Source organism: Macrobrachium nipponense, chromosome 16, assembly GCF_015104395.2.
Source record: "Macrobrachium nipponense isolate FS-2020 chromosome 16, ASM1510439v2, whole genome shotgun sequence".
NCBI classification, from domain to species: domain Eukaryota; kingdom Metazoa; phylum Arthropoda; class Malacostraca; order Decapoda; family Palaemonidae; genus Macrobrachium; species Macrobrachium nipponense.
The window spans coordinates 52,541,756-52,563,378 of NC_087209.1; the positions used below are offsets into that span (position 1 = coordinate 52,541,756).

Genomic DNA, 21,623 nt, shown 5'->3' on the forward strand with positions numbered 1-21,623 from the left:
AAACTTATACTTTAATCTTCGGTATTTTCGTTTAATCTCACCAAGGAGAAACTAGTACTGCTTTCTTTGCACGAAAGTGCGTCTGTCTGTGATTGAATAGTATACCTCTACATATCTCCTAAGTTTATAACTTCTGCTGGAATTTATGAACACCAATCTTCATTTAATCTCCTAATTTTGGTTGTTACGGAACAAAAAGGAATAATTTTGTAAAATAGTTTGGAAGGTACAAGATGGTTGTTTATGGCAGGGATCTTACGTGGAATTTCTGTATAAATTACTACCTGCAACCTGTATAGTGGCTGAATTCAAAAAAGAGAAACCTGAGCTTTGAGTTCAGATGTACGCCAACAGCTATTACGGCAAACTGGTTTACTTTACACTTTTTATTTTTATGTTTTCAATAAAGATGTGTTAGGAAGACCACTGAAAGCTGAATTCAATAATCTTCAGAATTTTCCCTTCGAACCTCTTCTCCTTAACCAGTAATTCTGAATGATCCACATTTTCAAATCATATCAGTAACTTTGAATTAACGATTACAGGTGGTTGTAAACCAGGCGGAAGGTAAGTATTTCAGTGACCATTTTAAAGTCAAAGAGACAGTTATGTGTCAACTGAGGTAAAGTAAAATGGCTTCTGGAGGTTGTTTTCCTCTATATACTCTAGTCTGAACAACTGCTCCTCTGCTACATTTGTTTGAAAGGATTCAATCACCAATTAGACAATTTATGGTACTTCGTGTTCATGATGTTTTGCCTGCCAAGCTCAAAAGTTCTCCTCCTGAATTTTAAAAGGGAAGAACCCTTTAATGTCCATATTCAAATCTGTTTCTTATTTCTGTGTATTATTATCTATTGTTATTAAAAATAAACGTCGTGGAGACTCTAGGGCATCAGATTGCTTACATCATTGACATGGTTTCAAGTACTCACATTATATCTAACTGCACGTCAGGGAGGCAAAGTGTCTTCTCGCCTATGTACTACAGTGAGTGAGTGAGGACTCAAGCTTCACTCGAGTGAGTGTCGACGGACTTATTTGATCGCGACCATTTCTCTCATTTCTAGTACTAAATGTCTCGCTAGCTGTTGGGTTATAAGGCAGTGGCTGCTCCTCAGGCACTTATGTGCAAATTTAACCGGTGCAATTATTTACTTCCTTTGACTTTGGTAACCTGATTAAAAACCTTCCATGCCATTCAAGTTTTCTTGTGCAGGGCATACTTCACAACCGGCACTGGCAATAAAGGTTCTGATTTGTGCACTTTACAATTTTTTTTAAAACACCAATTTTGGAAATCGAGCTTGATTAAAGATTAATTATTAATTTTATACAGTTGTTTAGCTACTTGTCAGCACCACAAGTACAAAGTACGTGTTATATATTTCTCTTAAGGTCAGTATGGCGGTTAAATTAATGAAAAGGGTATACTGACTGGTAAATAATTCACGGAAGGCATTCTATATCTTTTTATTAAATATTGTTTTTGTTTTCTGCTTGTGCATGTTGTCTGTATGAAGATTATAATTTCTGAATCAAACAGATAAGGTAAATTTACCAAAGTTCCGGATCACTTGTAATACATTTCACAAAATGAAAAGGGTTTGAATGCTCGAGGATCGTAATTTCTCACTGAATGTTTTGCAGCAATGAAGTCATTGACGACAAGGACAGATACAGCATTCTTACAGATGGCACCCTCATGATTGAGAATACGCAAGGCGATGATGTTGGCTTTTATGAATGCATGGCTTCTAATCCTGCGGGTGAAGTGCGCTCCAGGAAAGCAAAAATGGCACCTGAAGATGAGGCAGCTATAGTCAGCGATGAAGAGAGTCCAAGACTTGCAATCAGTGAGGAGATAGATGACGTCAGGGAACTAGACCCTGTGTTTCATGCTCCGCCGGAACCAGAGGCGGAGGCAAGGACGCAGGTAGATGAGGAGCCGAGTGTCCATTTTCCGGACACTGCAGAAGTGCCCGTTGAAACAGCGCGAGAACAAGGTACGTAATAAGAAAATAAGAAATCATATAATAACAATAGTCTTAATTCTAAGGAATAATTAAGTCTCTAAAAGTTAAACTATTAAACTTTTATAGAGATTGTAATCTTCTTTAGAGTTAAGACACTATAGCTACTTGTAAACTGAATTCTATTTAATAATTATTTTCTTCAATATTTTCTCAGTACTAAGGGTAGAACTAATAAATGTTATACAGACATGTTTCAGAATATAAGTAATGATTATGTAAATGAATTTTCCTCTTTTTTTATGTGAAACTGTATAGTTTCTTAACAATAAAGTTCTGCCACTCATTTCATCACTGCATATCATTAGACAGAGCATCCAAGTTAACAGTTCCAATGCATTTCAACAAGTATCGCTGTAGTCAGCTTTTAAAGGTTTGATTAGCAACAAGATTAATATTACCCCTAAAACTATATTATGCCAGTTTTTTTTTTTGCGTATACAGTTATAGTTTTAATCATTAACTTCCACATAAAGACAGTTCGTTTGAAGTTAAAGGTTTTGATGACTTCGTAAGGAGGTGAATTGTATGAGAACAGCAAAGGACTTCATGCCACTTGTTTTATTTATTATTATTTACTTTTTTTGTGATGGTGAAGGAATAGTAAACTTTTCATGGATATCAGTTGTTATTACTAGGATGTTTTTAGTAGTCGGTTAAACATTACTTCGTTGCTGAATATCGATACAAAATTCTGGTCTTACTTAATTTGATTGTTGAAATTCTGAGGTCCCAGACTTTGGTTTATCCTTTGTCCCCTTTTGCCCCTGTAACTATCTTCATTTCTTTTATGACCAAAAGTTGCAACCAATTACAAATTGAGGTATTTTGTTTCTAGTTACTTTTATTCTAAGCTTGAAGCTATATGTGTATTCTCAATGAAAGAGTTCAGGTTTGTAGCATATAAATATTTAATTTCGTCTTGGTGACAACAACAGCAATAGATATATATATCACATCTGAAATTCTCGTTGTTATTTTTAAAGTCTTATAGATGTAGTTTGCCTTGTCCCATGGAGGAAGTACAGCTGCAGGATTTGTGACAAGTGTCACGAAACATTACTTTTGGATCTATTCTTTAATGGTGGTTTGTTGTTGGTTTTTTGCATCTTTCGAAATGACAACACGCACAAATGTCGTTCCCTATTATTTTTAATACTTTATATCCACCAATCTTTTCGTGATTACGTGCAGAAAAGTTTAACAAAGTGAACTAAATATTGAAATGATATTGTTCACCCCTTCATGGATGATTGAAACAAACAGAAATAAGTGAGAATATTTTGAAAAAAGTGCCTTCTATGAAGAGAGTACTGTAAAGATCTGGCCGAGATGCACACTGAGCTTAAGCTATCAAGAAAGTCCCGAGTTCTATCTATATCTTGTTTCTGGGCCCCAACTTTTAACAGATGGATGAACTTGCTAAGTAAGTCTCATAAGACAGAGAGCTGACTTCTGAAAAATGAGGAAAACAAGAGGAAGCAATTGAACTGAAATAAAACAGAAATGAGCAATGAGAAGCGGTAAAACCACCTTTCCGAATCAAGTGGCACTGATACCATCTTCTCTGTAGATACAGGAAATCTAACACTGATAACTAGTCTGAATTCATTTAGATATGTGTTCAATACTGCGGGAGAGAAATCTGGTAGTCGATGGAAATAAACAGTATTGTCAGTTTACAAAATCTTATAGTCATACCTATTGTCTAACCTCTCATGGGCTTTATCACTCACTAATCCATTCTAAATACCTGGTAAGGGAAGTTGACACAATACCTTCAAATTGGGAATTGAGGGAAGAAGCGTAACAAGAATAGCAACATGTGAATGCAGTGGCGTCACTTCAGAATTTTGTTGTGGGGGGAAGGGGGCTAAGGTTTAGAACTTATGTGTGGGGAGACGAGCGAAGCGAGTCCTATCAGATGGGGGTAGGGGTGGGGGCGGTGTAAGCTCAATCGAGATATTTTTGGAAATTTGTGAACATTTTGGAGCATTTTGAAGACACAACATTAACCTTGGAGTGGACTTTACTGTCGTTTTTATTATTGTTGTTATTTCAAAGGCTAATGGGGCCAAACTAAGTCTTGGGGGGAGGGGGTCATCAGTGCCTTGAGGAGCCAAATGCCTCCCCCCCATGACGCCCATGTTCTAGAGTCCTCATAAAAAAAGTTGTAAAACTGTGTAGGAGATCAGACATATAACCAACTTCCTCGAGATAACTCACGAATATTGTGTGTCAGGCTAATATGTTTAGGTTGTCTTTTTCAGAGTAAAGAATGAAAGCAGAGTAATTCAATAATATTGAGTAAACTTACTATGTCTGGCCTCTAAAGGTCAAAAGTGATGTAACAGAAGAGGGTGCAAATTACGCTAACTTGAGAAGTCATTGTCTGCAGTCGTGGAATTGCGCTCCTTCCTAAATGCTTACAAGGCCGTTGCGATAGGCACTCGATGACAAGATTCCTCGGCAGTTACACTCTTAATTCCCCTCGGTATTATGAAGTCGTGCCCTGCACTTATCCAGTATTTCGACAGACTCCAAAATGTATAACAATTTTGGAATTGCAATAGATTCAAAATACAAATGTGCCTACAGTATGTTCGGTGAAAACTTTGTGACAGTTTCCCGCAGGAAGTAAGTACGTACACTTCACACTACAACCACAGCCTTTTATATGCATGTACTCACGACACTCAGCGAAGGTTAGCCTATCAGATCCCATAAGGAACTCATCTTAGACAAATAAAAGAGATAACTGCAGACGGAATAATAAAGCTTAGACCCTGATTATGTTCGTTTTATGAAGTCCTTATATTTATGACATTTTGAAGACATTATCTTAGTAAATTTTAAAAACGTTACAGAATAATTTTGTCCTAAGGTACTCGCATTGCAGATCACGATCTTTGCTTAAATATGGGTTGATTATATTGTAGTCTTCTTTTCAGTAGTTTTGTTATTTGTGAAATTGTTTTTCCATGTACATTCCTCAGTGGCATTAAACAGTAGATGCAGAACATCATTCTATCTGATAAGTACGATATGAAAGTGAAGTTTTACTATTACTGTATTATTATTTTCATACGAAGAACTCTCGCGTCCTGGCAATATGCTATTATTATTATTGTTGTTGTATTAATGAGGACTAAAATCCACAACGATCTTGTTGTTTGAATGCACTAAAACAGTTACAGACAGCTGGGAAGAATCTACTCAGGTGCTGTAACCGGTATAACCTTTTTAGGAACAGATCTGAAAAGAATAATTGAATAACTGATAAAGAAAAAAAGATTATTAAGCCGTTTGAATGTAGTATACAACAAGTTTGGGTGCTTTTTATTTTACCACCGTTTTTTCCGAATTGTGATTGTGTTGCTTATAGCCTCATCCCAGAAAGCAGACTGCATGCCGGTATTAAGGTATAAGAGGTATAAGTGGTAACAAAGTCTTCAGAGTAAAATGTCTGCATTTCTGCAGCTGATTGTGTTTCCATTTTTCCAAGCCCATTTCACCAAGGTATTTATACTCAGTAATGGTTGAGATTTCAAAAAACGTGATATGGACACACGAGATGGTTTAGGTGTTTGGCAGTTACCTTCGGAAAACTATCTAATATAATATATATTATATATAATATACTATAAATATAATTATATATATATTATATATATAAAGGTTTTTTGCCACGAAGGAAAAAATGAAAAAAGCGATATAGCCAAGTACTTTCGGTCTCGCTTTTTCCTTTTTTCCTTCGTGGCAAAAAAACCTTTATTTATACATAGCATAACGTTTTATATACTTCGTGATCAAGTTATTCATATACCCATATATATATATATATATAATATATATATATATATATATATATATATACATATATATATATATATAAAATATATATATACATTTGCCAGTCTATTTGGTATGGTGATATTTTATTTCCAAACTTTTCCATAGGACCATCGAAACCTCGTTTACTTCGTTTGCCATCCAATGTGAATGTGACCGAGGGATCTCCAGTTGAAATAGAATGTGAATCAATTGGGACTCCCAAGCCTCATATTTCCTGGACCAAGGGCGGTGATTTTGTAGTTGAAGGACCCCGAATACAGGTTAGTTAAGATAATTTATTTTAAAAAGAGAAAATTGTGTTACTTTCTAAACTGACTGCTTAAAAGATTATTGTAAAGTTTCAAATTTTAACGAGCTAGTTTATGCCACAAATTTAGAAAATGTCAGTTACATATTCAAATTTGCAGGATATGCTTTATGCACCTCAGGCGAAGGAGACGCGCTTGGTATTGTTTCATTCCTGCTGAAGCAAACTGCAAGAAAACCAGAACTTTGTGTTGAGATTACTTTAGTATTTTTAATATTAACAATTAATTGCTAATATTGTGAATGAATCATTTTGATATCTTTGATCAAATGGTGAAAGGGATTGTACTGGACAAAGCAATGACAGACAATACAGTGCTCTAGAAGTAAAAGGCAAATTTAAAAGAAAATGTTGTACTTCTAAGTTTATTGTTGTTCAGTCGAGATTTTAATACATAAAAGTTTTGTTTTCAAATAGTATTTGAAAACAAACTTCCTTTTGCAGAAAGTTCTTCCTTTCACAGAAGTTTTGAACTACTTCCTGAAAAGTAGAAGCAACTCAATTTTCAAGGAATGATGTTTTTGGCATGTGCTGATTTAGGAATTTTAACTACTGTATATTTAAACGCAACATGGTCCCTAACTTGAGTCTGATATTAAGGAAGGTATAATTAAAGTAAATTTGTACTTTATAGTTCAAAGAAAAATAAATTTGAAGGTAATGTTTTTGACTCCAAATTTTTAATGGAATGTTAAACAGTTGGTGGCATGTCTTTAGACATATACCGCTAAAATGGTTTGGACTTATAATACGAAAGTGTTTAGTGCTTGCTGATTTTATCGGAATCTTAAAAATTGAGAATAAGATGACGTCATTTGACGTCATCGGAATCCCAAAAGGGTAGTTCCAAATCTCGCTGAAGTGATTTTCAATTGACGTGCCATTTCTTCACATTAAACATGTTTATGATGCGGCCAGTGTGCGTTTGTGGAAAGTCTTTGCCTCCTGTTAAATGCAGATTTATGCATAGAGCATCCTCTGTCTTTGAATCTAACTTAAAACATCAAATGTGTTTTGACCCAAAGAGCCAATTACCCAACCACAGTACTGATATATCATTCACAAGCGTTGAGATAAAAGATGCAGGTAACTGCATTTTTTAGCAATTATATATTCCGCCTTTTTCCATAAAAAAAGTACTTCTAAAAGCCTGATTCTCCATCGTTAAAGAACTTTCACATAGTTTTCAAAATATTCCAAGGGGTTTTAAATAATATTTTTCAGGGGAAATAAATGCCTTATTTGGTTTTGCTTTAATCTCTGCTATGGCTCAAGTGCCATAGTTAGTCCAATAGTGGTGTTTTTGTAGCAGTAGTGATGGTAGTATGCAGCCCATTAATTGCCAGAGATTTATGTGGAAATTATGCTGTGTCTGAGTTAGTAGAGGTCGACCTTAAGCTATGAAGGAAGAGCAAAGCTAGATCTGGAGTGTCATAGTCTGTTAGTGGCTTCTTTTTTAGAGGTAGGGCTTGGGGAGATTGAGTCTGTTAATTGCCAAGTTGTATATGTAAAAATCATGCTGGTCTCCCAGGTCACTCTGGGATCACATTTGAAAAGAAAGTTGATTCATTTTGTTTTTGAGTGCAGGCAGAAAATTAATTTCAAGTAGTTGACTAAGTATGCAGATAAAAAATAATTGTCAGAGTAAATTATGTTGAATCATTGAGTTAAGAAACTTATTTAATGTGTGCTGATAAATTTGCAGAAGTTGCTTATTAATTTTTTTTTGAGTAATCAGTCTGCAGATTAAAGCTAATGTCTGCTGGAAAGTTTGTATATCTGTAAAACTGATCACCAATTTTCATCATGATAAATTACAGTGGTACCTCGAGATACGAAAGGCTCAGCTTACGAAAAACTCGAGATATGAAAGCAAATACGAAAAATTTTACGGCTCTGCATACGAAAATTGTTCAAGATATGAAAGGTTGCTGCTGTAAAGTCCGAGATTCGCCCGGACCACTGATAACAATTTTGAAACTCGTGCGCCGCCAACTGAGTAGACTCGCCACCATCCTCCCGCTCTCCCATTGGTTCCTGATGCTAGTCACTGCCATGAGATCCTTCTCTCCTATTGGTCAGCATCCCTCCCATCATGCATCTATTTAGCGGCGTGCTTTTTCGGCCACTCTGTAGCAGCATCGTTTCTATACGCACGTGGTATTCGTTTGTTCTAACGATTTCGTTTATTAACGTAAATTCGTTAGTGAATTCATTGTAGTATACTTTATCGTGTTGTGTGAGAACTTTACTACATACGTATATGTACTACATAACATAATTACGTACAGTATACAGTGGACCCCCCGTATTCGCGTTCTCCAGATTCGCGGACTCACACATTCGTGGATTTCTCTGTGGAACGTTTCCCTGCATTATTCGCGGAAAATTCGCGCATTCGCGGTATTTTTCTATGATAAATATCCACAAATTCCTGGTTTTTTTTGATGAATTTCATCATAAAATGCACTTTTTGTGATAAAACTATTAAAAAAACCAAGTATGAAAATTTTTAGTGGGTTTTTCTTGAGTTTTAACTAACAAAATAGGCTGTTTTTAGCATTTTCATAGGGGTTCCAACATTCGCGGGATTTCTAACTATTCACGGGGGGGTCTGGTACGCATCCCCCGCGAATACGGGGGGACCACTGTATACGTAGTCATGGGTCCCAAGAAACTTGAAATTCACGGAAAGAAAGAGGATGCTCTCTTTGGAGACGAAGATGGAGATTATAAAGAAGTATGAAGCTGGTATGGGATTGAGTGTGATCGCCAAGGAATACGGCCGAAATCCGTCGACAATAGGCACTAACCTTAAGCAGAAGGATGCCATCAAAGCAGCTACACCTTCCAAGGGCGTCACTATTTTGTCCAGCAAGAGGACTCACGTGCATGATGAAATAGAAAGGCTTCTTCTTGTCTGGATATAAGACAAAGAAATCGCTGGAGATACGATAACGGAAACGGCAATCTCTCACAAGGCCAGTGCTATTTTCGGTGATTTGATTGCCCAGGCCGAAGACGACGGAGGAGAAGGGACATCAACGCCAACCCCAGACTTCAAGGCTTCGCATGGGTGGTTCGAGAAATTCTGTAAACGGACTGGCATCCATTCGGTGGTGCGGCATGGGGAGGCGGTCAGCTCGGACACGAAAGCGGCCGAAGCCTTTAAAAAGACGTTCGACGAGATGATGATCAAGGAAGGCTACAGTTCTCAGCAAGTCTTCAACTGTGATGAGACTGGCCTTTTTTGGAAAAAAAATGCCTCGTCGGACGTACATCACGCAGGAAAAGAAGTTACCCGGGCATAAGCCTATGAAAGACAGGCTTACGCTCGCACTTTGTTCAAACGCCAGTGGGGATTGCAAGGTGAAGCCCCTACTTGTCTATCATTCCGAGACTCCTTGAGCCTTCAAGGCCCACAAAATGCTTAAGGAGAAGCTTCCAGTGATGTGGAGGGCTAATGCGAAAGCCTGGGTAACGAGGCTTTTGTTCACCGAGTGGGTAAATCTGTGTTTCGGCCTGACAGTGAAGAAATTCTTGGAAGAGAAGCGCCTCCCTCTGAAATGCCTGCTGGTGTCGGACAATGCCCCTGCTCACCCTCCTGGCCTCGAGGAAGATAACCTAGAGGAGTATTCCTTCATCAAGGTTCTTTATCTTCCGCCTAACACCACCCCTCTCCTTCAGCCCATGGACCAGCAAGTGATATCGAACTTCAAGAAGCTGTATACGAAACATCTTTTCAAGAGATGTTTCGAATCACCGATACCACAAACCTCGCCTTGCGTGAATTTTGGAAGGAGCATTTAGATATCGTAATATGCATCTGACTCATCGACCAAGCTTGGCAGGAGGTTTTGAGGCGAACCTTGAATTTCTCGTGGAGGAAACTCTGGCCTGATGCCGTATCCGCCCGAAACTTCGAGGGATTCGACGTGGGCGAAGCTGGTGCTGCAGATTCAGAAACAGTTGATGATCCTGAAACTGTTTCGCAATCAGATCTTGACGGCAAGTCCATGGGGCTGGTTGTCGACGACGACGACATCAATGACCTTCACGAGGAGCACCAAGAGGAGCTTACGACGGATGACCTGAAGGAGTTGGAGGCCATGCAACATAGCATCGTTCAAGAGGAGTTCTCTAGCAGCGGTGAGGAGGAGGATGAGGACTGTATGACAACGGCAGAAATTAAGGATGCTCTAGCTGCTTTTCATAAGGTGCATCCCGAAAAGGCTTACACAGGTCGTATGCTTGCGCAGTTCGATGACGTTTGCCTGAGTCGTTTCAGGAACATTGTCAAAAGTAGGCAGAAGCAATCTTCCTTGGATAGTTATTTTTTAAAGAGGCCTTTAGTAGGAGTAGTAAGCAAAAAGGAAGAACCAAGTGATAGTAAAAAAAAGGAAGTTGAAAGTGGTGAAGAAGTTGAAATTTTGTGAAAAAAATGTAAAGTATAAAAAAGTAAAAAAATGTAAAAAGAAAAAAAAGAAAATTTTTTTTTTAGAATTTTGTAAAGTTAAGTGTTACAGTTTTGTTACTGTGTTTCGTAAAGTTTAGTTTATGTTTTCCTTACAATTTTTTATGTGTTTCGTAAAGTTAAGTGTACGTACGTATCTGCCGTTTGTCCTCCTCCTCTGTCGCCACTATTGGAGATAGCCTCACTCGAAACGTAAGCTTCCACATTTTATTACATACGTAGGTATGTACGTACAGTATTTCTTGTATACCATGTACACTAATACACTTTATTTACAGGTATATTAGTAGTACGTATTAAGTTAGGTATTGAATGGTTCAAATTGTTGTAGCATTTCATTGTTTATAGGTCAATTTAGCTTTATTATGAAATTTACTGGAGTGTTTTTGGAGGGCTTGGAACGGATTAGCCATTTTACATGTAAAATGCGGTCCAAGATTCGAAAAGCTCATGATACGAAGGCCGCCTCGGAATGGATTAATTTCGTATCTCGAGGTACCACAGTAACTGCCTGGTGTAATGATTATAGTAATGATACTTCTATATGGAGTGTCAGGTGTTTTTTTGTTTATTCAAGGTAATTGTATACTAACTACAGTTCTGTTTTTCAGGTTTCTAGCAGAGGAACGTTTTCTGTTTCCTCTGCTGAACGCCAGGATGCTGGAATCTATCGCTGCACTGCTGCAAATCATTTAGGACGCGTCTCTGCAGTAGCCACGTTAAGAGTCTTAGGTAAAAAGAGAACAGATGAAAATGTTGTACATTGTTATGAGGTTGATACTGAAGGTTACTGAATAATTGCTTGCCCTGTGCCTTGCCTAACTCATAGGCCACCACTTAAATCCAAATCTTCAGAAAATTTAGCTGGAGGAATGGTAATGTAAACATATCTGATGATGAAATTGTTAATACAAACAATACAAACTTTAAGCTCTAGTTCTTAGTCTTACTCACTCAGCAGAAGGAAAGAGATTTAAAATTCTTCAATCCTGGTAACTAGTGCTAAGAGATACTACAACCTAATGATAAAATTCGCCAAAGATTGTCATTATCTTTAGGGAGTTAATTTTGAGGGAGGGATTGTATTGACTAGTACTGCAAAAAACATTATTGTCAAACGTTATAAAAGTCCTTAGATGATACAAGCATTGTACTTTTACGGTCCGATTATTTATTCATATCATTTGGTTTGTCAGAAGATCTTTGGATTTGAACTAAATGAACTCTTGTCTATCTTATTTAGCAATGAGTAAAAAGCTTCATTTAGCATGGGTCATGTTATTTTAATCCAAAAATCTTACAAGCAATTTGGATTACATTGTTTTTATTTAGTTAATTATAATTTAAAGTTTTAAGACTCATCTGTAACTGAATATGAAAAATTTTTCTTATATAGAAATTCAGTGTTTATCCTTACCTAAAAGCTAGGATTTGTCTTTAAGTACTAGAAGTACAGAAAGGCAAATTTCTTGAAAATGTGAAAAACTAATACTTTTACCATAATTTTTCTTTTGCTAGTCCGTCCGACAATCACGATGGAACCACATGACCAATATACAAGTCCAGGCTCAAGTATAGTCTTCTCCTGCCAAGCTGATGGTGCACCTACTCCCCTTATTTCATGGTACAAAGATGGCCAACTTCTTGTTCCTTCTGGTAGATTAACAATCTCTGTGGGTGGTAAGTCTTAATATGGCCTAGAATATATTTCCCCATAGAAAGTACTTGTAGATAATATTACTATAGCTTGTGGATGCATTCTGTGTTGAGTAGTAAGAAGTGTAGGGATATTTATCTAAAAGTAAGACAGGACTGATGAACTGAAGTGAATTGAAGTGAAAACGTTACCGTGTTCTGATACTCTGTATACTTGTTCAATCCTGTTACGGGCATTAGAATTATGTACTCAAATATCCCTGCATGTGGACCTTAGGGCTTTGATGCGACAGGTGCATCCAAAATTGCTAAGAATTTGAGAAGTTAAGTGGATACTGTGGTTATTACGAGTACATAAATATTGGTCAAAACTGTGACCAGTAGATTCTATATATGTAGGTTTTATATGTTTTAATTTTACTTTTTAGCACGGTTTATAACAAAAAAGGAGTTCCAGAAACAAAATTCATATGATTAAATGCATAAGTATTTTGTGTATCAGTAGTATTACTTGCATCACGTCATTGAACACTGTCTTAAGAGTTTAGCATACAAAATTTGAGCAAATATTCTTGGTTTTCTTATGTAACTTATGTTTTGTGAAGGTCATAACATTAGTGCATCTGATTATCGTCCTGGTTAGTGCATCTGATTATTGTCCTGGTTCTATAAATAATATTCTCTCCTATTTCTACATGACATATAAATGCCTAAAGCAGAATGTAGTGAGCTCTTATTTATTTTAACATTATAATTTCATTTCAAATAGTTAACTTCAGGATATGCAAACAGGAATCAGTCTTGGAGTTCAACATGTGAAAGGGTCTGATGAAGGTGAATACATTTGTCGTGCTCACAATTCTGCAGGACATGTTGAAGCTGCAGCAACCCTGTATGTCAGAGACAAGGTAAGTGTTGTCACAATGAAATAAGTTACTAGATATGCATTTCATATATTATTTGTGCAAGTACTTAGCCAAGTAATTTAATTATTTCTGTAGGTGTATTATGTTTTTGAGAGAATATCATCATAACACTCTAGAATTTCATGATGTAATAGGACATGGGCAATCAATATGGATCTCTCTTAAAGTCAGCTATTTTCTTGTGCTATATTATAGAGAGTGAACTGAAACACATGGTAGCAAGAGGCTGCAGTATTGGGAACATTTCAGGGTTAATATCTAGGGTCTGCAGAAAAAGAACAGGGACTATAGTTACATCTCAATGTAAAAGAAACAGGTCAGCCATGATAACCATTACTACCACCAATATATACTTGGTGAATAATTAGATTTACAAATTGGTATAGTAGTATTGAATTGTGTTGACTGAAATATTACTGTAAAGTAATATTTCGTTCTTACCAATTTAAAATTGTTTTATTAGATTAATAAATAAAAAAATAAAACAAGTGCAAATGAGTGCTCCGATGTCAAACTACTATAAGCACATTTACATCAGCCAGAGAAGGTTAGTATGGGACCCAAACGAAATTTCAAAGATTATGAGGAGACGTTAACTCCAGTCAGATTTTAAAATTTTTTGTTTTATTTTTGCAGAAGTAACGATTGCATTTGCTTGCCAAAAATATATTAATGCTGTGTAGGGATCTGGTTCGTTATGCTATGCTTGAACAAGGTTAAAAAACTCCCCCACCAAAAAGGTCCCATCTCCTCCAAGAATGGGTTGTGATCTCTCCCGAAATCTAATACAATGATGACTATCATGAAGCCCACCCTTGGTGAAATTTTTGTGGAAATTCACACCCAACTGCTTTCATAATCGTGCTACCAAACAAACTGAATAAAAAACAATTGTGACAAAGGTAATAAAAGGAACAGGCTTTTTCAGCAGGCCCAGATCATCTGAAATTCTTGGAACAAGATTTTATGGATCTTCACCCATTAAAAGTTATCTATTGTTAGCCATGGTGCCGAACCCAGATTTGTCCAGGACCCATAAACACCTTCAAAACCTATAATTCTCTCAAAACAACAGCAATTGCTTATGGCATTGTGTTGATGATATCCATTCTTGCAAATGTTCTTTTTTATCGTCATGATGTTTCTGCTTAATCTCCATTCACCTCATCTAATTTTAAAAGGATAAAGCCGCCACATATTTTTCATATTTGTCTGCCTGATTGCACTCTGCAAATCATGAAGCTTGTCTGCAGTTTTCTTGTTACTAAAGAGATTGATTGGCTCTGATGTTGAAAATGTTTTCGTTTAAATCTCAGAAATTTTTTAAATATTAATTAATAAGTCTAAAGCCATGGAGCTTGTAGTGATCCTAAATTTGGACTCATAAAGTAAATGCCAGCTACTAGTTTTGTACTGACACTCATTGCTCCTCTGGCAGAAATGCAATTGTATTCTTGTCCACCCAATGCTAAGGAAGTCATATCCCAGTGCTAGTAGAGAGCATTTATATAACGATAGTACTCACCTCCCCGGGTACATCAAGAGAGCTGAAATGGGGCTTAGAAACACTTTTATTTAGCTTTCACGCAATTTCGGTGCTTGAATCATCATAATTCGGTACTATTAGTATTTCCGTGTTGACAATGGAAATATAGGCTAAGGCTGTTAACTTCTAATAACTTGACCATTGTCGTACAAGAAACCATGAACTTTTCATACAATCTTATGAAACAAATACCACATGAAGGTTGTTTATTGAAAGGTCTCTTCTCTGTATTATTTAAAGTTCCGTGAAGTCTCACAAGGACACAGATTTGCTTTTGATTAACATAAGTGATAATTGTCATCAAGTCAGCCTATAGTTTTATCATTTTTAAAGCCATCCTGACTATCCTCTCCCAGTTGTTGTAGCAAATCTGGTGGATTTTTTATTTGCTAAGCAAGGCGTGCCAGCCCCACCGTGTCAACCAGTTCCTTTCTGTGCCTTTTTCAATGACATATGGTCACATTTATATATACTTTCAACATAATATTTGTAAGTAATGTGAATACTGTTGTTATTGATGGTATTGTCGATTATTGTTTTGTTGATTTTTACTGTGTTACTGTTGGTATGAGCCTATTAGTTCTGCTACTGATTTTATGTTGTTAATTTTAATTTATTTTGGGAGACATTGAGCTGAACCTAGGGCCTGTTACTCATTACAATAGGAACGGTTGCAAAGTACTTTTCTCAGATGTTAAAGGCTTGAGGTCATATTTCTTGACCTCCAGAGTTGTGCCCATAACTACGATTTGTTGTTTTTATCTGAAATTCTTGAAAGTAGTAAAAGATCAAAGGTTGAGTTTTTAATCTTGAGGTTTGATGGCCCTTACTATATTCATCATCATAGCATCCCACATGTGCAAGGTATACACAAAGTCTGGACGACCTATTTATTGTTAGGAAAATTTGGAGTGTAGTTGCTATGAAGTTCTCTGTTTTACGATTTCAGTAAGTCCTACAATGTTTACGTATTTGCTGTTTACCACAATCCAAATATCGATGGTTCTATATATGACTTTCTTGGAAATGATTAGTATGGCTTAGTCACAGGATTCAGAAGCTTCATTCGTTTTGAGTGGAGACTGTAATGCAAAGCACAACGAGTGGCTAAATTCAAATTCCAGAGATCAGTGTGGTTGGTCTGCTCTTGAGTTCTGTGCATCCTCCGATTTTGTCCAGTTAATTGAGGAACCCATGCATATTTCTGGCAATAGAGTAGACCTGAAATTCACAGATGTTCCAGCTATTGTGAAGTCCAAGGTCTGTGAATATATAGGCAATTCTAATCATTGCGCCATTTAGCTAAATGTATCTATCAATCAGTATATTCCTAATGCCACCATTGGAAAAATGGTCTGGCTGAAATCTAGAGCAAACTGGGATGGTATTATTGAAGCTTGTCAGGCACTAAATATTTCAGTTGCTATATTAGATTCTAATCCAAAGAATGAAATGCTGATGGCTATATTAATAAGGCATGTCCCTAAATCATCAAACTCAGGACAAATGACCAGCCATGGTTTGATGATTATTGTAGGAGAGTTTACCATTGCAAACAGAATACATTCAATACATGGAGATGAAATCATTTAAATGAAAATTACACCGTTTTTGTTGAGTCTTGCTGTACTGAAAAGAACTTAAAATAATGCTGAGAGAAATTACAATAATTCCTCGAAGAGGAAAGTTGAAGGAATTGCTCAGCCTCATCTGCGGTGAAGCAAATTGGCACCAGCTATCGTTGAGTCAGGCTCATCTTCCATTCCGCCACTACTATCAGATGATGGTTAATTGGTTACGGGCCCTAGAGAAAAGGCTGAACTGCTTCATGAAGCTTTGAAGCTTAGCAATCATCTGAGGATGTCCCACTCACCGATACTTGTCATCCTGAGCCTGTTCTTACAAAATTTTCATTGCACTCTAAGGAAGGTTTAAAAAATTCTGGATATTCTTGATAGCTGGTGTGGAGATCCTGATGGTTTCTTTCCTCCCTTTCTTTTGTAAAAAAATGCTTCTAGTGTGTTGTGCTCTTCAAAGTTGTTAAAAACTTGTTTTTAAGCCACAAATAACTAGTGGAATCTAAAGTATTGTTAGCTTATAGTCAGTAGGTGAACTAACGAAGTCAGTCAAAAAGGAGGCCCCCATCATCTTACATTGTTGACCTATTTTGGCTTCTCGAAGGAAACTGGCAGATAATGTTTACCCTCTCCTTCGATCCTCGTCTGTTATAATCCTCTGTGGTATTTCCTCGTTTTCTTTTTCTTGTTTAGAGTTCATGCTTGTTTTGAAAATGGTATGAAGACGCTGCATGTAAGTAAAAATTAAATAAAATTCAAATATTAGTTTATTGCAGTTAAATTTCTCTTTCTTTTAAGTATTAATAATATTAAATCATGCAATTCATAATTTTGGAATGTTTATTCACATCTCATACATCTTTTTCTTTATGTGTAATGATCGTTTTTTGGGGGGGATGATTTTTTTTTTAAGTTTTACATATTGCCAAGTTTGTCTCGATAGTCATGTATAGATGTCCCTTAAATGAAAAGGCTTAAACCAAGGTTACTGACCAAAGGCTATAATTGTTTTCCTTTTCACCATCTCCTTAAGGTAAATGCAGATTTGACAACGCATGAGAAAAGAATGTGTCACATTTTCTTGATAGATATTTTCATATGTTATTTCTAGTATTATTTAGTCAAAAATTTCCCTCTATTATTATTAGATATGTTTCTCTTATACAGTCTCTTTCGGAGACTCACAAGGAAGTCTCTAAATGCCAATTAGCATAATGAAGAGGGCAAATTTGGCATCGCTGCTTCACCTTCATACACCCTCTTTTGGACGAACTATAAGTACACCTGTGATGCCCTTTTAGACTTGACATGCCATTTGCAAGAGAACCTTGATAAGAATTTTGAGTGTAGAGTAGTCCAAATATTTTAGTGCTAATTTCGATTTAGTAAATCACAAGGCAATTATTTATAGACTTCAGAATCTTGGAGTGGGTGGAAATGTTTTAGGTATGGTCAGTTGTAGTAGTTTCCTGGGGGTTATTCTCATTTTACTAGTCAACAGGTTAGTTTCTCCCAAATTTCCCCTGGCATAAGCTGCTGCCTCATATGCCACATTCGAGGTGTCAGTAAAAACTTGAATTTCTGATTTCTTTCACAAAATTCATCTCTGAAATTTTAACTTTTGTACATTGACAAATTCCACTAAGATTTTTCTGGCTTCTTTTTGCTTTTCTGCGTCTAGAATGTCATCCCATCCTGTACCTTCTTCCCATAGTTTCTGTAAAAACAACTTTCCTCGAACCAGTCACTAGGTAATTCTTCCATCCCCTTGAGAGGTTTCAAGCTTATCTGATCACTACTCATGTCCCATATCATTCCCAACATAGAAAGCTTGATAGCCTCTTCAACTCCCACCTGCTGATCAAAACCAAGGTTATTACGTGCCCACCATCATAATGGCATTTTGGCTTCCCTTAGAAGCTGTTTAATAGTCAAATAATTATTCCACAGTTCTCCCTCAGTAGCATAGGTGGCAATGTAATTGTTGACATAGAATGACTTGACCAATTTTTCCCTCTTGGCTCCCCATAAGTAAGTCTGCAGGGCTTGTTGAAGGAGATAAGGACTTGTGATTCCAAATACCATGACCTTGAAGTCAAAGGTAGCAGCATGTGCCGGTGCCTTATACCACAGGAATCGAGCATACTTGGTGTCCTGTGGATCAAGGCTTTAAATATGTCACAGATCAATGCTTAGGGATTTACACTAATCTTTAATAACACGTCGCATAATAACTAAACTAAACTTGGACCTGAATATAAGCAATCATTTAAGGAGTTTTCTCCCTTCGACTTGGAGGAGGATTAAATACAGTCATAAAGAGGGTAGTAGAGCTCTGTTTCCTTATGCCAAAATGAGGCATGTAATAGCCTTCTGTTTTCGAGTTGGGGACTTCCTCTATGAACCCTGCTTTAAGGTAAGTCTGAAGGACCTGCTCATAAGCAGTTTGATAACTAGGATCTTTCTCAAACTTCAATTCTAAGGCATTTAATTGTGCAATGGCATTACATTAATTTACATTTCGACGCTGTTCATTGTGAAAGGGGAGACTTACTTGGTAACCCTGATCAGTTCGTACTAAACTGTCTACTGCTTTCTGCATGGCTTAGTTCTTTGCCATGGGAAACTGCTCTTTGGGACTGATACCAATCATATCAAGTTGCCACCATTCATCAACATCATAGGCCATTTCTACTATTCAGCAGACACGCAAGGCTTTCACGACAGTCGTATCAACTACCTTAATTGCCCACTGAGGGACCTTCCCACATGGGGATACCCTCGATGAGTTACGAAAAGACTGATTCCGTCACAATTGTCCATACTAATGACAAAGTGACTAAAATAATCTGCACCAATTAGCACATTTACATCTTTCAACACGTCATTACGAACTTCCTTGTCCGCCATCTTGTCCCCTTGCTTCTGCAAACGTTGTTTACGTTTACTAAACCCATGTTGTAAATGTGTGTGTTCATATTATCATGTACTATTACTTTTGTCCTTTCTACTCTGTTTCCATCTGAAGTTTACGTGAAACCAAATCATATTCCGCACTAATAACTTAGACCCAAATGGTGCAATATTAAGTGAGACTTTCTTTACTACTGACAAATTTAATGTCTTAGTCTAATAACTTGAAACAAAGCTACATTGACTCCCTGTGTCCAACTAATTGGAACCTTGCGGCCCTGAGTGAACAAGATGGACGACGTGGTTGGCAATAGTGTCGGTGGTAAGCCAGAGTCAGACTCATGTGCTGACTTTGCATTCACATAGGGTTTTTCATTACTCTTTTTCTTCTTATTTACTCCATTTACGTTAGAACTTAGGCACATTTATCTTTGTCTTGAAAGTATTATTATTATTACAAATCATTACACAATTTGCAGCTCTGTCTATTACACAAAATGCTAATATGGCCTTTTCCTAAGATATTTTAAACACCTACGGGAATAAACTAATTGTTGCTTTCGGTCTACAGCAGTGGTGTGTTTTGTACAGTCGTTGGCCAAATGCTCACCTTGGCAAAACAGACACATTTTAGCACAGTGGGTTTGAAATGCTACTGTCTTTGGCCTTTGCGGACTCAACCTCTCCCTTTTGCAATCTTCCAAACTTAATGAGGAAATCAAGCACCTTGAAAAACTCATCGAAAGTTTAATCACACTTTCTCAAGTAATCCACTACTGTATGATATTACATCACCTTATATCTACTATACTCAAATGTTTGATTTGTTCTAACAGCATGGTCAACTCGATGCGGAAATTTTTCAAGTCCACATAGTTGAACACTGGACTCAAATTTCACATTACTAGTAATATAGAGATTTTCTCAATTTTCATCTGTCTTGATACAGTTGACCACCACTGCAGCGTGTGTCTGTTAGTTCCCAATAGGCCTCAGCCACTAAGTGAAACAGCAGACCAATTATAATGAACCAGCCTACATATTGCTTCAGTCAGCCATGTTACTTCACGTTACGTTACGTTGTGTTACAGCCCTAAGTCAATCTGATACTATTCTCGCTGCTTCCTCAAGTGAAGTCCTTACCCCCAAAAGGCTACATGAAAAACCATCTCTTGCTGGATGTTCTCAACACTTGCTGATGCAGACAATCCAGTTCAAAGGACCAAATATCAGAAATTTTCCCTCCGACTGGGTAGGTTCTATGTCCCTGGATGGAGTGGGATTAGGATAATCTGGCCAGAAGGGCACTATCAACAAACATCTAAGAACAGGTCCAGCAAGATCAGGGTAGGTTTTTCATTTTTATTACAAAATTAGACTATTTAAGTTTAACAAACACATGAACTGAAAGGTAACTCGTGCCAACTGACAAATTACAAAGGATATAATTTCTGAAACATTGACCATGATACCCCAGCAACGCACACAAAGATAATGAGAAAATATCTTAAAAAAAACCCTAGAAAATCTTTCGACATCAGCCTCAAAAAGTTATTATTGAGCAAGAATCGTACTTCTGGTTCATCAAACTACACTTTGCGTAAATATCAGCCATGTTAAGCCTCTGATGACAGAAATACAGGGAGATTAAATTGGGCCATTACACGGACTCTTCACATTAAAACCAACTTTTGGCTGGGGAATTGACGACATGAAATTTGTACACCTTACCTCTAGTAATTGCCCTCGAGAAAGAGGTACTTTGCCTCTGCATGCCTCGTTGTCACTTCGTATTACTACTTGAAGCTTCTACTTTGGTCTATTCATCCTAATTTTACTGTTAAGCATAAAAAAGAAAGTCATTTTAATTCTCACAACACTGCCTATATAGTCAAACCGAATGCAAATAATATTTCTCATTCTCAAACATATTTGAACGTTGTGAAGGATTGTCGGTGAAGCTCATCTAACCTTTTTTTGTAACGCTCACCAAGAGCTTTAATAAAGAACGTAAAATTCTATTGCTAGACAGATGCAAGGCACCAATTAGTACAGATGAGTTAGATATAAAAACACCAATCGTAACAAATGCAAATGGTACTAGATGCCTCACCTTTGAAATACTAAACTGTTTGGCTACTCCAGGAAGTTGGTTCTTTCACGTAAAAATGCATGAAATTCATTGCTTAAAAAAACTGCCATTAACTCTTTTTGAGAAGTATAATAAATTAGACTTAAAACGTAACTGAATAAACCTTTGGTCATGTTAATGAAGAGGATAACTTGACAGTTGTCAAAAACAGCGTGCTCTCTCAGTCTCTCATCCGCTCACTATT

The 21,623-nt window shown here is 36.9% G+C and overlaps 1 protein-coding gene across 1 annotated transcript in view; it reads left to right on the top strand.

Annotated features, from left to right (window-relative positions):
• LOC135195688 (peroxidasin-like) overlaps positions 1 to 21,623 on the top strand; it is a 470,655-nt gene that overhangs the window by 400,184 nt on the left and 48,848 nt on the right. Inside the window, 5 exon segments of the mRNA XM_064222083.1 lie at positions 1,651 to 2,006; positions 5,994 to 6,148; positions 11,281 to 11,401; positions 12,188 to 12,349; positions 13,118 to 13,233. Coding sequence (XP_064078153.1) covers positions 1,651 to 2,006; positions 5,994 to 6,148; positions 11,281 to 11,401; positions 12,188 to 12,349; positions 13,118 to 13,233 — 910 coding nt within the window.